We start from the raw sequence: 17,650 nt of genomic DNA, 5'->3' as shown, positions 1-17,650 counted from the left end.
AGCTCGACTGTGTGACGCTGCCAGGGACCAGTGCACACACTCTCTGCAGCGATAAGCCTGCACTTCACCACACACAGACCTGCACATCAACCTCCTTAAAGATACAAACTACAAACAAACACTAGCTTTTTGTAGATGTATTTGCACACAAGTACCGGGTAAGAACTTTTACAGAATATATGTTTTACAAGATCAATTAACTGTTTCAACTGATTAAATTCTACAACCTCTGAGATGAAATGATAAAATTAATAAGAACATATCTATGAGATTTTGCTCCAATTCAATTGGACTGAATGATCACACTGCGAACACATTTAGAACTCTGATCCCTAAAGTTCTCTTTTTCCCACAATGGAGCAAACGTAAGGCCCGATTCTCCTCTGATCTTCTAATGCTTCTTTCTGCTTCCTGTTTCCAATAGTCTCCCCGAATCACCATGGACTTATGCAAACTATCATGGATAAGGCAGACTAGAGCTGTGTGCATTTCCAATATAAGAAGCATTACTTCTAAATTCCCTTGTACGTTGTAACCTGCATGTAACCCTCCAACTTCAAAAACATCCGCTCATCTGTTTTTGGCACTAAGAGAAATGTGTTCACAATTACATAAACAACCTGGAACACATAGTGCATAGCAATTAAAGGCGGCTGAAATGGCAAAAAGCTGAAATCATTTTTAACTGTGATGAGAATGTATTCTTTTAGTCCACAATGTTGTGGAGTGGCTAACTAAAAGCGGCAATGCTACTAACTTTTCTTAGTAGCTTACAGTAGATCAGCTGCTTTCAGAACAGCGTAGCTTTTCTTACAACAAACATTTTTTTTTTTTTCATCAAATAGCTTCAGAGGACGATGAAACGCAAAGTTTGGCCATGCATCTTTCCTCTTTTCAGGAGAGTGATTTGCATGCAGATTTACAGACTCATTTTTTTTTTTTAGCACAGCATATTAGTATCTTCACCAGGGTCATCATTAGGGTTTTATTAATATTTTTGTTGTCTTATTGCTCTGTGGCTGATAAATACTGTCACAAAAAAATACTGTGCAAAATAAATAAATAATTGATTAATATATTTTAAAAAGATACTGCACCTTTTTTACCTTCAATGCCTTTAATATATATATATATATATTTATATATATATATATATTTTTTTTTTTTTTTTTTTGTAGAATTTTCTTGTGAAACTTGAAAGTGTAGCTTAACTATAACTTAACTACTTTTAGCCTGAAAGCTAGTTTTAAATTAGCTTTCTAAACACTAGCATATGAAGTAAGTTCTCAAAAGACATACGGATGTATAATGGCCGCAAAAATGAAAGAAAGAAAAGCCTCGTGTTTATAAAAGGTGTGAGTAGACAAAAGAAAAGTGAAGACGGTCGTGATAAGTGATGTGCGAGTTCTGCCGCAGCTGGCCACATGTTCGGGTGGGTGGGAAGATGCTTCAGGCAGGGGGCTGAAGGGGAGATCGGCTTTGGTGAAATCACCTTGATTCAGTGCAGTGAACCTTTGATGTGCCTGAAGCTGACTTGGCTAGCCCTGAGCAAAGCATATGCCTTAAAAACTCAAATCCAGCTTGACGTACTGAAATCATAACCATATGCAAGAATTCCACCTTCAGAAACACTGTGGCTCCACAGAGCCCATGGACGAAGCGTTAGCCAGCGATAACAAAGAGCAGGTTAGATGACGGTGGGAGTCTGAGGAGGAGATGGAGGTAAAGGGATGGGACGGAGCACGAAACGGGGAGGGGGCGTCAGGAGGCATGTGGTGCATAAAAGGTTCGGTTAAGGATCAATTCCAAAATTTTTGAACAGTGCTAGACTACCTAAAATGGAAGTTTCTCAGGAGTGATTAGAAGTAGAGCGAGGCGAAATGTAGAGCAAGAAAAAAATGAGTGAGACTGAGAGGTTTGAATTAAACTGACTGAAAATACTTGCACTGACTCTATGTTTTGGAGCACACAGACCATTGGGGTTCATCTCACGTTCGTCTAATGCAATGCAAATTCTATGCACCACTAGAACAGTTCACTAAATGCTCTTTCTAAACTAAATTTAACTACATTTTAGTGCCGACTCGAACAGATCACAATGGTAGATTAGTGAGGTTTCTGTATGTGGGGAGATTTGAAAATACGGGCTTCTGCACGTGTGTGCAAAAAAAAATACAATATATTGGATTCATAGCCTCCTTAAAATAGTGACTTGTGAGTGAACAACAGCACAAATTAATAAGTCAAAACCTGGAACCACTGATGCCTGACAATATATCTCTTCCAACATACTGGATTATATAAAGAAATGACTCTGTAAAGTAACCCTCTTTTATTAATTCTTTTTTCTTCTTCTAAGTTAAATTACTGATAATATGTATGTCTGACTGTTTGTTTAAACGATGCTATGCCACTATATTTAAAAAACAATTTAAAACAATGTGCTCTGATTAAATTTTTACCGTCATTAAAACATTTCAAAACTGTATGCTTTCAGGGGAAAATTTCAAGCATTTAATGTGAACATAATTGCATGTTTATTCAGTAATACGTCTAAGAATTGAATGCTTTTAAAAAATGAATAAAGTCTAGGTATTTTTAGCGTGCTCTTTTGAGCACATATGCTCGAGTGAAACGTGCTCATGGCACTGAAGGGCTACTGTGCGATGTGTTTTTGTCTGTGTAATGACTGTCAGGCAGCTTGTGGTTGCTGTTTTCTGGGGTCTGTTACCTCCTCTCTTAATCAAATCATGTCTTTTGGCTAGAGGACATCCTTCATTAAATGTATCAGGAAGGGAGCATATTGTGCCTCACCGAAGCACGATGGGTTGTGCCCCTACAAATTCCTTTGCGCTATGCAAGATGGGCCAAGCATACTGCACCCAGATGTCAGGTTTATTTGAATAAAATAGGCTCATTGTGTGGACACCCTGCTCCGTCCCTGAGGGAGAAGGGGGGGGGGGGTTGCTGGGTAAATGAATGCTGTGGGGGGTTTCGGAGCTGAAGGAAAGTGGAGAGAAAAGGACAGGGCGAGGAAGGAGTTCGCTTCGCTTAGCAGTTCCATCTGGCTCTCCTAGAATCTATGTCAGAGTCAGAGAAACTGCTTCTCATAAAAGAGCTAAAGGAAGCCAGCGGAAGCTGAATGTTCTACAAGGACAAGAACATTACTGGGAATGTCGCTTAGCCTGGGGCGAATCCACAAGTTGGCTGCCATGGCCCCTTCCTCCACTTTCCCGTACTCCTCCTCCTCACTCACTCTTTCCAAAAGAACAAGAGACAGCCCAGACTGATCGGAATTCCATCTGTTGGGAAGCGGCCAAGTGACAGAGGAGAAATACAGGCATCTGGTCTCCATTTCTGTCAGGCTGGTGTTCCAGCTTACATCTTACAGCTGGGAGAGGATGAGGGAGAGGAGAGGGTGCTGGCAAGGGACTAGAAAGAGGGAGTGTGCTGGCACTCTCAGGCTTCTCCTCCATTTTTCACACATCACCCCACATCCTTACAGGAGATGTCTAGAAAGATGCTCTCTCTCTCTCTCTCTCTCTCTCTCTCTCTCTTCTGAAGGGCCCAAGAAGAGCACACAGTTATCAGCAGTCAAGATTCGGACAACAGATCAGAACAAAAGCAAAAGAACAAAGGAGCACGTGAAGCCAGCAGGCAAGACTTTGGCAGCCAGCGCACGCTCAAACATGCACATGTGCATGCTCTTCTACTCCCATTTGAGAGTATACTCCGAAGTATTCTCTGCTGATCATTATATTCACTCGATGGATCATTCAGACCGCAATTCTTGCATTAATCTTGCATTAAGTTACTCTGCAGTGCATGGTTTTTATTATTTATGCATGTATTTAAAATATTATATAAGTAATGTCAATTATTGCAATAATATGTACAGTACACACACACACACACACACACACACGTGATTATTATTATTATTTTTTTCCTTTTTGCAAAACTGAAAAAATGTGACAATGTTGCAATCTATTGCAACTCCTGGCTCATTCAACTTCACAAAAACTGATTCTAAAAAGGTATATTTATTTATTATTTTTATTATCATTAGAAATTATTAGAAATGTTGGAATTTTCTAACATGCACTCCATTCAGCATCTATGTCTCAAGCTTTGACATCATATTTACATAATTATATGTTACAAATTAAAGTGAAAAAATACAAAGAGTGCTTTTGCTACAACCTATTTCAATACATTTAAAATACTGTATGTGTGTTTATTGTAGTTATCAATTTGACTTACAATTAGCACTTATCAACACAATATTACACAATAAAAACTTATTGACTTAAATATAATTACTATGCATGTATTTGTTTGTTTGTAGTATGTTTAAAGTTGTAGGGTACGCAAAGCATATGTCATGATTAAAAATAATTACTATGAAATTATGCTCACATTAAACAGTGTTAATTTTATATAATACAATTTGTATATATATATATATATTATTGATATAGCATTATTTGATTGATATAGCAATAAATAATTGACTGACACTGTATTAATGGGAATGGGAACAGACGAATGCCATATATTTATAAGACAGATTATGTACTTGTGCATTTTGGAGTGCTTTTCCCACTAACAGATATCTAAATATGTTCAAAAAAATGTTAAGAGTGGAAACATTTTGGTCTGAGAGAATAAGAAGGAGAGAGAGAAAGATGCAGGCATATCTGATGTGTAGCGCGTCAAGATTCCACAGCGAAATCTCACCAAGAGGAAATCACCATTCTGTGTGTGTGTGTGTGTGTGTGTGTGTGTGTGTGTGTGTGTGTGTGTGTGTGTGTGTGTGATCTAGCAGATGATAACTGCACTGTGTGTAACTATGACAAGCAACGGGTTTGACTTCTGAGAGAAAGCGTTGTTGACTTATTAGTGGTGACAGGTATGCTATCTGGGAGACAGCTCGACAGCAGACGGAAGGAAACAGAGCGAGTCAAGAGAGAGCAGAAGGGGATTATTCATAAAGCTCAGAGTTTAACAATGACCTGTGAACACTCTGACTCAATAAAGAACAGAACACATCACACTGCTTTAACACTGTGGCACCATGTGACTGCCAGACACAAAACACTCCAAACTGACTGCTAATCTGTCACCCACACATGGGAAAATTAGATTGGACAACATCAGAATAAGAGTACTATAAGAAAAGCAAAATCAGAATATTACAAAAAGCAACTCTCTAATTGTTCTTCTAGCTCAAGAACATTTTGAAATACTGTAAAAGAACTAGAGAATATTTTTTACTAACAGAAGGGCCTGCTTCACTTAAAAACAATGATATTGTTTTTACAGTTAAAGCTAAATTAGCAGATTTTTAAACAAGCATTTTATTAGAGCAAGCAATTTATTTGAGAATCATGTTTCTAGGCTGTGGATGAAAAAATGAAGACATACAAAAATAATTCAGACTACATTACCCTGTGGTTTTTCCCTACGACCAGTTACTAAGTCACAGGTTTGGTTTGAATTACATAAATTGAACCCAAAAAACATGCGGGTCTAGATGCCTTAGATCCTTTCTTTTTTTAAAGTTGGTGCATCTGTTATAGCTTGAGCCTCTAACATATATTTTTAATCTATCTATAGCTACAGAAGTTATATCTACAGTTCATCATTTAGTTGCATCAAAGCAGCTGTAAAGGTTATGAACTATATTCATAATGCCTTAGATACACAACAATTTCGTGCAGCAATATTTATTGATCTTGCTTAAGCTTTTGATACAGTTGATCATTATTCTGTTATTCAGATTACATAGTATTGGTGCATCCAATTTAACTTTGTCTTGAACAACAACTGTCTGAGTCACTAACTTAACAATGGTGTTCCTCAAAGCTCTGTTTTCAGTTTTTATTAATAGTATTCCCCAGGCTATCTGTAGTAAGAAAACCTATATTCACCTAAACAAGGATGAAACCATTCTTTACTGTATAGGACCATCATATGATAAGGTTTTAATATATTTACAGTTTTAATAATTTAAACCTTGTCTTGAATAGCATGAAAACAAAGGTAATGTGGTTTGGAAAGAACCATCCAATCTTTGAATGGGTCAAAACTAAATATTGTGGAATTTGACTTGACAGCTTTTTAACTTTCACTGATAATATGATTAATCTTCAAAAGAAAGTTAAATCTAGTTTCTTGTATCAAAATAGATCTATGTTTACCACGTCAGCCAAGAAATACCTTGTTGAAACCATTATATAACTGTTATTTGACTATGGTGATATGGTGAACAGAAATGCATGCCAAGGTGTTCCAGAGCAATTAGATATGTTATATCACGGAGCTATTAGACTGATTACTAATGCTCCTTACAGAACACATCCTCATGAATTATGTTCTCTCTTAAATTAGACATGAACTGTGTTAGTTTATTTGTATCTATAGAGGTACTGTTAGGCTTCTTACTTAAATACCTCCAAGATTTGTTGCAGCATCATGTTAGAACGTAGACAACCAGATTATCTAATCATATTCTTTTAATTATCCATAAAAAGAAAACTGTTTATGGTTGTTTTGCTTTCAGATTTGCTGCTCCATATGATTGGAATGTGCCAGAGAAGTCACTGAAATTAGAAATGTATTATTATATTTCAATTTCTGCTTTTAACAAATCCCTGGTGGGGATGTATATATATATGTGTATATATATATATATATATATATATATATATATATATATATATATACACAAACACACACACACAAACACAAATGCACTAGTGTGCACATGCATACATAAACAATCACTTTGTGTCTTTCCTCGTTCTCATTCTTTCTCTCTTCCACACCTCTTTCTTGTCTTTTTTGCATGAAATATTTATGAGTGTAGAATTAAGATTCTTGCGCACATGCTCCTGCTGGCACCTTCCGTGGGTTGTGACATCATGTGTCAAGGCTCTGATTAACAGTGCTCAACACTCTGCCTCCAGACTGACAGACAGATGAGGTCGAGAGGAGAGCGAGCAGGTAAATAACAAGAAAACAACTCCAAAAAGAACAGGCATAAAACAGACAGTATGGGAATGAGCAATGCAGAGAGAGAGAGAGAGAGAGAGAGAGAGAGAGAGAGAGAGAACATTCATTAGTGCAGCTGCAAGTGTTGAAGTGCTGGGGTTCTTTGTCAGTCCTGAATCAGACCTCTTACCTGCATTTTGTAAAGAACCGAATAAGGAAAAGTGCAAACTTTATCTGGCCAATGGCAGAAGTTGAATATTTTGCATTATTTACTTTAGTTAGCATATTCAGCAATTCATTAAGGTATATGGGGTGGACGCCAAGATTCGAAAGCTATCAATTCAGTGTTCTTTTTCAGTCTAAAGGCTGAACTACAATTATATTAGTAGTATCGCGTACAAAAGGAATTATTTTCAAAAGGTATACTAGTATCAATGCTACGAGCCTGAATGCCTGAAGTTTTACTCCTACTGTACTCCCCGACATCTGGAACAATATTACGAACTAAAGACGACAACCCAGTGTCCTTACTTGACTGCAAACCCACAAAAATTCTGGACTCTGCTGAGAGACGTGATTTAATTCTCAAATTTCAGACTACATCAGTATTTTGCCATGTCATATTTAATGTCTGGGGGATTTTCCGATAAGCCATCAGGGGCAGAGCGAGGAGAAACACAAACAGACTTTGCGCACACAACAAATGACTGTAGAACTGTAAAAAACTGCAGCCTTCCACAATTCCTTCCAGTCCAACGATGAGAGAAAAATTGTGCGAGAGGGAGAGATTTACTCACAGAAGCCATTTCCTCGTACAAGGCCTCAAAACCGCCTTCAAGCTCAGCATGCTGTTCCACTTAGGCATGGTCTCCAAACCAAAGCCATCCACCTCGCTCTGCTATTGGCGTTGGACACACAAGGCTAACCACAAGCACATGTTCAGTTGCTCTTAACTAATTCATACAGGAACACTTTGGTTTTGTTGCGAACCCAAAAGCCCTGTACCTTTGATTAAGAAATGTGTCTGATTCCAATTAAAGGAGTGAGAGGGAGGGAAGGCATCATGGTGGTTCTATAGTCTGCTATTGGCTGCAATCATGACAGTTTTCTTATCGCACTCTTTTTCTTCCCTCTATTTATTTATTATCTCTTTTCTCTGGCAGAAAAGGAGGGAACGTTATTGCGAGCAGATAAACAGAGACAAATGCACAGAACTGAAAATCCATGGTTCACGGGTTTATTTTATGCATGGGTTTTCACATTCTTGTCTAGATATGCAAATCTTATTATGTATTAAAGATCATATACGAATATATGGAAGTTCATTTTTGAAACGGTGTCAGCTATGCCATCTAGCCAGTGCTACATATGTTTGTTTTTTACGTTGAACTTTTCGTTTGTAATTTACCTGTAGTATATAGCCTCTGACATAGTCTCTCAGGGTCCACCCCAGGCCGTGGAGGATGTGCAGAACCTCCTCCTGTTTGAGAACACTGAACAGACGGTCCAGCAGGATCTTCAGCCTCACAGGAACCGCCTGCGTCCCGTACAGCATCAGACTGCTGATGTCAAACACCACGTTGGACTGTACGATCTCCACCTGCGTCGGGTGGTAGAGATGCTGTGTGCTCAGCTTGTCTAGAGCTACAATCAGAAAAACACACACCATTATTATCATTGATAAAATGCTAAACTCATACTATATCAGATTTTCTAAACAAGCTCTTCAGTAACCTTTCATCAGAAGGCTTATATTTAAATACGTGATCACACTATGCATTACATAGGAAGTGTGCTTTAACGGCTCTCCACTTCAATTATTTGTTTGTATTATATTAACATGTAAAGTGTAGCATGGACACATATTGATACGCACATATAAAATGTTAACTATCTTCTGTGAAAATGCTAAGACATCTGAGAGAAATCTTAAGTGCATGAGATCATGATCAAAGGGCAGTGAAATAACTCAGGCTTTAAATCTCCAACACAAAGCTGGTCGTAGCAAGGCACCCATAATATAAGATAAATGTGCTGTATTGTCTTCAATATGAAGCATATTATTGAACTGTGTCCACACACACATTCTTTATTTTGCTGATTTTCCACGTGAACGTAATGCACTTAGTTAATGATGCTTATGTGAAGAAATGACAGTGACATCAATGTAATCCCTTTCTCTTTCTCGTGAGAAAGGAAGTCGTGGCCTAATGGTTAGAGAGTCGGACTCCCAATCGAAGGGTTGTGAGTTCGAGTCTCGGGCCGGCAGGAATTGTGGGTGGGGGGAGTGCATGTACAGTTCTCTCTCCACCTTCAATACCATGACTTAGGTGCCCTTGAGCAAGGCATCGAACCCCCAACTGCTCCCCGGGCGCCGCAGCATAAAATGGCTGCCCACTGCTCCGGGTGTTGTGTGTTCACAGTGTGTGTGTGTGTTCACTGCTCTGTGTGTGTGCACTACGGATGGGTTAAATGCAGAGCACGAATTCTGAGTATGGGTCACCATACTTGGCTGAATGTCACGTCACTTGTCACTTGTCACTTGTCACTTTCTTCTCCTAACTCTCTCTCTCTCTGACTCTGTCTGTGTGACACCTGTTTTTTCCCCTCAGTCCAGGACAGATTTTTGTGCTGTGTCTAGGTCTTTGCCTGAAGACAGTGCTTGATACGAACATAATAAAAAATGAAGAACTACTTGTCAGAATGGCTGCCAACACTACAGACAAAATGAGAACTCTATGGCAGAGAGGAGTGAGAAGAAGAGGAGGAGAGGATGGATAGCGGCTGACAGTTCACAGTGAAATTAAAACTAGGCGAAGGGCCCCTGTGATGGTCCCTTTAGGCCTGTCTCTTTTCCTTTCATCCCAACCCAACAGGTGTTTTCTTTTGTCTCTCTATGAAACCAACTGTCCGTTTCTCCCTCTGTCTTTCCTTACTTAACTCTGTCCTGTCTGACTGTCATCTCTTTCATTTGATGTTTTCACCAGCACCTCAGCTACTTTTTGACCTTTCTATACTTTTTATTTTTCAGTATACTGAAATAAGTGAAAAGACGGTTATCAGAGAATTAAAAGCTGTGTGGATGTAGACACAGAGGCGCGCAGGGAGGAGTGAGGGCATGGGGATGGATCTGCGAGTCAGAGCACATCGACTGGCTAAAGAGGCAGTTTTATGAGGAGCCATAACTTCACTGGGCTCAGAGGAGAGTAAGGGGACCAGATAAAAGGACAGATAAAGACGGATCGGGTGAAACCCATCCCTCCTGCACTTCAAATACTGAATCAAGAGTTTACTTGCTCACATAGCTGTCACTTCATTCATTCAACCGATCAGACAGATGAAGTTCTACCATACATACGTGACTTTAACTGCTGCACTGTAACCACAGTATCGTGCTGTAAACACAGTAAGTTCCCAATTCATGCCAAAGAAAAACCCTTTTCTTGCTTTTGTTTAAATGGTATTTTTTTGTAACTAAATGATGGAAAGCCTGACCATACTCTCTATTGTCACTTTGTGATTTTTGCGCTCTTTGGGTACAGCAGTTAACAATTAAAATAGAAACATTTGCTATTTAAGCGTTTATAATGTAAAATACTAAATCCACTACTAAATCAACTTTTACTTTTAAACTTGTGTTTCGCACATTTAGAATAATCTGAAAGGCTGACTTACAGTATATCTTAATATAAAATATCATTAAATAAGTATATATTTATATGCCATATTACCAACACTGTGAATTCAACTGGAATTATTTTACTTAATTAGCCTAAAGCTTTGAATGAATATCATAGATGTGTGTATTGAAATAAGAAATGTGTGTGTATTGAAAAAAATTTAAGAAATTTATGAATTACAATTAGTATCCACTTTAAAAAAAAAAAAATCTCTATGAATCTAATTTAATCTATGAATACTAAATTAATACAATTAATCGTCAGGTTCTATTGTATTTATGATCAATAAGTTTCCAATCACTTTGAATGCAGTTGACTTATTTACTTCATTTGAAATGACAACATTTAATTCTATTTTGTGTCACTTCTAGTGCAGATACATTTCAGAGTATTAAATCAAAGCTACAATTTAAAATCTTAAAACACATAAAACATTATGCAATAACTTCACTGTTATCATGCAATATTTATTTAAATACCTATGTATTGAGCGAAGGAGCAATGAGACCAGGCTGCTTACACACACACACACACACACACACACACACACACACACTGACTGATACTCACCATGAGCGACCCATCCATGCTTGCACTGGTCACATGTCCGCAGGTGGATTTTTCCAGGCTGGAAACACTCACATGTGCAGTTTACCAGAGTACAGCGGATGGCCTGAAAAAGCACAAGCAAATAATCATCACTGAACAATTATAACAAGAGCTGTGATTATTAGCCTATGTAGTCTTTGCCCTTTCTGATTTATTAAATATGTATAAAAAAATGAACCATTTCATTTGTTAAATCATGCAATCTTTTAGCTTAAGACAACATTCTTTGCAATAAATATCCCCGCAAAAGGTTTTCACTCAAAGATGTGGTCATTTATTAATGTGAGTTGTCTCAAACGAATGCAGTCATGCTCGTGTCTGACTGTCAAGCTGACTGACGTGGTGATAATGAGGCATCCGCTCTCTGTCTTGTGCCATATTCATGTAGGGGCATTTAGATGAGCTCTTCCTTCCTCTCACCTGAAACCTGGCCTGCTTTTGCCCCATTTGAATTTCCTTTGTTTTGACAAAAGCCGCCATTACTTGACGTGGAGACTGAACCGGAGCTGACCCCAAAAGCTTTTAGCGATGAGGGGTTAAGTGTCCCAACGAGACAGTCAGCCTGGCAGGACAATACAATGGCATTTTGTGATAAGACGTCTCCTTAATCACTGCGCCACTGAAAGACTCCAGCAGGAAGAGCGGTGCTCGTGTTCCCTCACACCTCGGCTGTCAAGGTCCCACGGAAGATTAATTTAAAAGTGAAAAAATAAAAATAAAATTGTCTTTCTGATTGTTATCTTTTCCAACATTGCATAACTACATTTTATGTGTTTTTTCATGCCCTGAGTAAGTGTAGCTCATGTTACAGGTTAGTGTACTGACTATTTATAGTGACAAATCCTACTGATTCTATTAAGGCTTTTCTGCTGTGTTATCTGTGATACAGGAAATAAAAAATTATAATAATAATATGTATTTTCAGTGGCGAGCAGTGACTTCTTTAACAGGGTATGCTATCTGATCTATGATCAGAGATGACAAATATGAAACTTCCACACACACACACACACAGGCAAGACTTGTCATGTATGAGGAAAACAAATGGAATAAAAATCCTTAAAAATAACATTTTGATTAGTTTTCTGAAGCAAAATGATTTTTGACAATGACAAAAAATATTCTTTTGGCAAAAATGAAAATATTCAAAATATTCTTTATTTATCTATTTTTTAAATGTTGAATTTGCTTTAATTATATTGTGATTTGCATTAATCACGATCATTTAACCATGATTTAATGATGCCATTTATAAAGAGAGACATTTATGTAATTCCTGAATCAGCAGTTTCAGTGAATCGAATGAATGAAAAAAATGAATGAAAAATAAATAAAAATAATTGGAACAAGTGATAATAAAAAAAATAAAAAGCTGTCATCATTTATTCATGCTCATGACGTTTTAAACCTGTATGACTTTCTTTCTTTTCCAGAACATAAAAAAAGAGATATTTTGAAGGATGCTGGCAGCCAATATAATGATAACAATAATAAATAAATACATAAATGGGCAAACAGACTCCTTTTAATACCCATTAATCTCATGGCATTATTTATTCAACTGTAATTTAGTGTAAATGCATTCGTGCCTCCTCAATGAATGGTCTGTAAATATATCTAAATAGCAGTTTAGATGCGTTGTAGCCTTAAAGTTTATGTGCAATAAATTCTATACAGAATATTTTTCTAAACCTACTTTTTGTAATGTCTATTTGATTTTTTAACAATTTTTTTAATTTATTTTTTATAATAACATTTAAATGATCTTTTTGGGGGTAATTTCTATGACAAATTTGATGCACGATTAATTTGTGATTTAGTAGATTAATTAATAGCCACATCATAACTGCTTGACAGCCCAGCACAGAGACTCAATTCAGGTCAGTAGCTGCCTGGTTTGTTTATTTACTGTCAAGTATTATTCAGCTGGGCTTTTAAAATGGTTTATTAACAATTATTTTATTATTATTATTATTATTGAATAAAAAACCTGATAAAGCTGAAAAATTACTCTGAATCAATCATTTAAACAAAATCGTTGCTGCTATGACATCAGTTTACAAGCCAGGCTGACTTATGGGCGTTTGGTCTAAACATGTATGATTCATTGAAGAATGAGGCCTTTTGTATCGCAGTCATTTATCACATAAGCCATGATAAATGAGAGAGAGAGAGAGAGAGAGAGAGAGAGAGAGAGAGAGAGAGAGAGAGAGAGAGAGAGAGAGAGAGAGAGAGCGCAACAATGCAGGAACACTAAGGAAAATGGAAACATCAAACATGTGGTCTGACAACTTATGTAATACTTAATGTTGTTTAATTAAATAATTAAGAGCTCAATTAGGAGCTCAATTAACAGATCAGCAGTGTCAATGCTGCACTTTTTATACTGTATATTTACATTAATGACATACACTTAAAACAGTAAGAGCACAGCTACAGACCACATGGCATGTCCTTTAAGGGTACTAATGCACAACAGTATGAAACGGCAGCTAAAGGTTTCCTCACTTCATCACTCCACGAGGAGAAGATGCCAAACTACCGAATGATTACAGACTGAACCTGTAGCTGAGATCCTAAAGCATCATTTCAGCCATCTCTATTGATTCCTGTGTTTGTTACATTTACACACACACACACACACACACACACACACACACACACACACACACACACACACACACACACACACTGCTCACAGACCAACTTTGCTGACATCAGGTCACCGGTAAACACTAAAAGCATCTTGTCCTCTTTACCACCCACAAGATTTGATCTTATTTAAGGCTTAGCTTTCAAAATGCTGTCAATATCCTGCCATAAATGTACAGGCAGGGTATACTGGAAAACATGTGACAAAGAAAGACAGGCAGTGCACTATGATAGGCATTATTAGACTGCAATATATATATATAAACTTTCTCTGATTTTATATAAACTTTCTCTGATTTTACTGTGATTTTTCTGTTTTGTATGCGCATCCATGCATAAAGTGCATATTCATTTGTAAAGTGTAAACGTGAATTTTGTGCATTTGGATTGACATTGTAACATACAATATCAACATACTGACAGCATGCAAAATGTAAACGCTTTTATGCATTTAGAGATGTACAAATATTTTAATACCCTGAGCTGCAGAATGACATTGTTTAATATCAAATGTGTTTAATCAATGTGATGGCATTATAAAACATATTTAGTTGATGTAATTTACTAAAAATAACACTTTATTTATTAAATATTCTATTAGCATAAAAGGATTTGTAAACATTTTGAATGGTTTACATGTGTACAAGTGTTTACAGTATGATACTGTATGAATCAAGAAACTACCGAGATCACGTTGGGCAGGACTGACACTCTTTCTCCCTCATTCCCTTTACTGATTTGTTTTCATGCAACTCTTTGACTTGCTCTCTTTCCCATTAACTGTTTTATATTTTTAACAATGCCTAATTATGTTTTGCTTAAAAAATGAAAACAGATCATTGAGTTGATGATCATCATTGTTGAGTCATTTTACACAACATAAAGAGGGTTAAATAAATAATAAAAATGTCTGAATTTTCTCCAGGCTTTGGCCCTTCTATGCTTTACTCAATGGGACTGCATCTGTGATATTACAGGGAAACAGTGTGCTACTGACCTGAGGCCTGAATACTAATATCACACAGGCTATGTTGAACAAGCCTTAGTTACAGCTGTAATAGTTACTGTAATATTTCAGCTGAATCGCTGAGAGATTTCTCATTAATATCCTACTGATCTGATACATTTATTTAATTTTTGGTAACACTTTAAAATATGGGCTCTGTTAATTAATGTACATATTTATTAATGTATTTATTAATTTTTGTTAATGTTAATTTATAAAAAATAGGAAAAAAGCTGGCCGAGTGCCGTAGGTAATCATTACCTGCATCTGATACAGAATTCATTCTTCAGCTCAATCTCATCTTCACAATAATACATCAGTCTGAATGTCTGCAGAGGAAAGCAATATCTTTGTCGTACTATCTTTCATCTGTTAAGAGTGATTTCACATGACAGCGCTGCTCAGTGTGTTTGTTGTTGTTGAAAGTGAAAATAACTTGCTTGTTTACAACTCTGTTTCAGTCTCTTTCAATATAAAAGTCTTACTGCGGACTCACTCAGAAAAACAGTCTCTTGTCGGAATAATGTAACTAAAATCATCACGGACACACACACCGTTTCCTAAATACTACTATTATTTATATTAAATATTACTTATTGAACAATAATGTTTAAGAAATTTTAAAAGTTGAAAGCTCTGATATAGGGGAGACCAGGGGCAATTGTAAATTTTTTTACATTTTCCTTCATATCTCACAGATTACTTGAAATACTTCAGTCATCTTTTTATACTAGAAACAAATATAGGAGCACTAATTAATAATACAATTGATATATTTTCACTAATAAGAGCAAGAATTAAGGTTAAGTTAAGTTAAATGCAAGAAGTCAGAATGTTACAATTGCCCCCTTGGTCGAGGTGATTGTAACAGTGTTTGGGGGCATTTGTAACACTGAAAAATAAGTCATATTAACCCACTGTATCTCGAATAAAAGCCTTCCTCAATGTAATCACTTTACTGCTGTAGTATTTTATTTATTTAATTTTTTTTAATCCTTGGTTGAAATTCTTTTTAGACCAGGCAACTATTCTAGTGGTAACTAGATTTTAATTCTTTAAATATATATTTTACTCATATACATTAATCACCTGATGAGTCAAGAACAGTCTTTAACCAAACTTTAATGAAATGCTACATGATAGACATTAACAAAATAAGATCATGTGGGGATAATATTCATTGTATTTTTTTTAAAGCAACACATAGTTTAATGTGTAACACTAATATTTTTTTAAATGTCGTTTTATCTAAATCCAACAGAAAAAAATGTCAATACAGACAAAAGGTGTTTACACTGAGCCATGTGGCTCAGCAGCAATTGTAACACATTGTTACAATTGTCCCCGATTTTGCAGCTATTATAAAAACTTTTAATCAGTAACCTAGAGATAAACGTATGTAAGATTAAATTCACAGTCATCTAAAATGTAAACAGCAGACGAAAAATACTGTAGATCCAAAAAGTAACTTGTATCCCTCAAAATCAGTATTTTGTTGAAAACTTCTGCTGAGGTGAAATGATCGTCATGTCATCACTGTATGCTTGTTTCTGATTGGGTGAATTGAGTTTTTCAATTGCCCCCGGTCTCACCAGCATTAAAGTTGTATAAAATATAACTCGACATGTTAAACGGCCGATTTCTTCCAAAACATCAAAGCGAATTTTCAAATAGATGTTATCTTTATTAACAAACAAACAACTACATTCTTGACTAAACTACTCTTAAAACTACATTCCGTGACACAAAAACTAGCATTTGTAAAATTATATTGGATTTGGATGTCTGCGTTCCCGTAGCGATACTAGCACATAGCCGAAAAGACCTCTTAGCCAACAGGTTCGAGGACTAGTAATATATAAATAACTTTAAATATAAAACTGATCTGAAATTGTCTAGAACTTAACTTTATTAACTGGGTCTTCTTGCTTCTTTGTTTTCTATAATAACCCTATATATAATGTTTATTCTGGGCCACAATTTTTTTGTAACCACAAGTATTTTGTATAATACTTATTGAGATGTTGGGTGTGGTGTGCATCCTTTTTGGCTCTAGGTTTGACCCAGCCTGTTCTAGTCAGCGAGTTTGTTCTATCAACTCTTATCACTCTGCTTTGCTATTCACATCAGTGCAGACAGGTCCAGCTAAACACGGAGCACACTGAGCATCAGTCAGAGTGGACACTGAACGGAAGAGAGAGACAAAGAGAAGTCCAGGCAGATTGTTGCTTGGACCACTGAGGACCCTGTGAACTCCTCTCAAAGACTCAGCTGACAGAGATCAAACCAGTGACAGCCTGCTGCAGTATCCAGAGACATAACTGTGTTCAAAGTGCTGGAGAGAGGGGCTCAGGGAGGGGGGCACGTGGACGCCTCGGGAGGACAGGGGAGGGAGGTGAGCCGCTTCTGCCAGCGACTGATCTTCTTTCTCTCTCTCGTTGTCTCTGTGCTGTCACCCGCTGATTGATCCAGGTGTTTTTTTGTTGTTTTGTGGAGGAGAAGAGTTTTGAGAAAGAGAGGAGTCTTTTGTCAATCCTTTTGATTGGGGCTGCACATTCCTGAGCCAGATGGTGGACAGGCCTTCTTTGGACAACGCCAATCCACATACTCTCCCCAGCACTCAGGAGAGCTGCTGCGCGTGTGTGTGCTTCCTCTCGGCTCAGACGGTCAATGTTAACACGCATTCAAAATGCTATAGATAAAAAGT

The 17,650-nt window shown here is 37.0% G+C and overlaps 1 protein-coding gene across 1 annotated transcript in view; it reads right to left on the bottom strand.

Annotated features, from left to right (window-relative positions):
* LOC122143992 (zinc finger protein basonuclin-2-like) overlaps positions 1-17,650 on the bottom strand; it is a 140,746-nt gene that overhangs the window by 26,856 nt on the left and 96,240 nt on the right. Inside the window, 2 exon segments of the mRNA XM_042754595.1 lie at positions 8,405-8,640; positions 11,247-11,349. Of these exon segments, the coding sequence (XP_042610529.1) occupies positions 8,405-8,640; positions 11,247-11,349 (339 nt within the window).

Source organism: Cyprinus carpio, unplaced genomic scaffold (assembly GCF_018340385.1).
Source record: "Cyprinus carpio isolate SPL01 unplaced genomic scaffold, ASM1834038v1 S000006552, whole genome shotgun sequence".
In the NCBI taxonomy this organism is placed as follows: domain Eukaryota; kingdom Metazoa; phylum Chordata; class Actinopteri; order Cypriniformes; family Cyprinidae; genus Cyprinus; species Cyprinus carpio.
The sequence above is the reverse complement of the archived record's forward strand: the minus strand, read 5'-3'. Positions and strand labels throughout refer to the sequence as shown.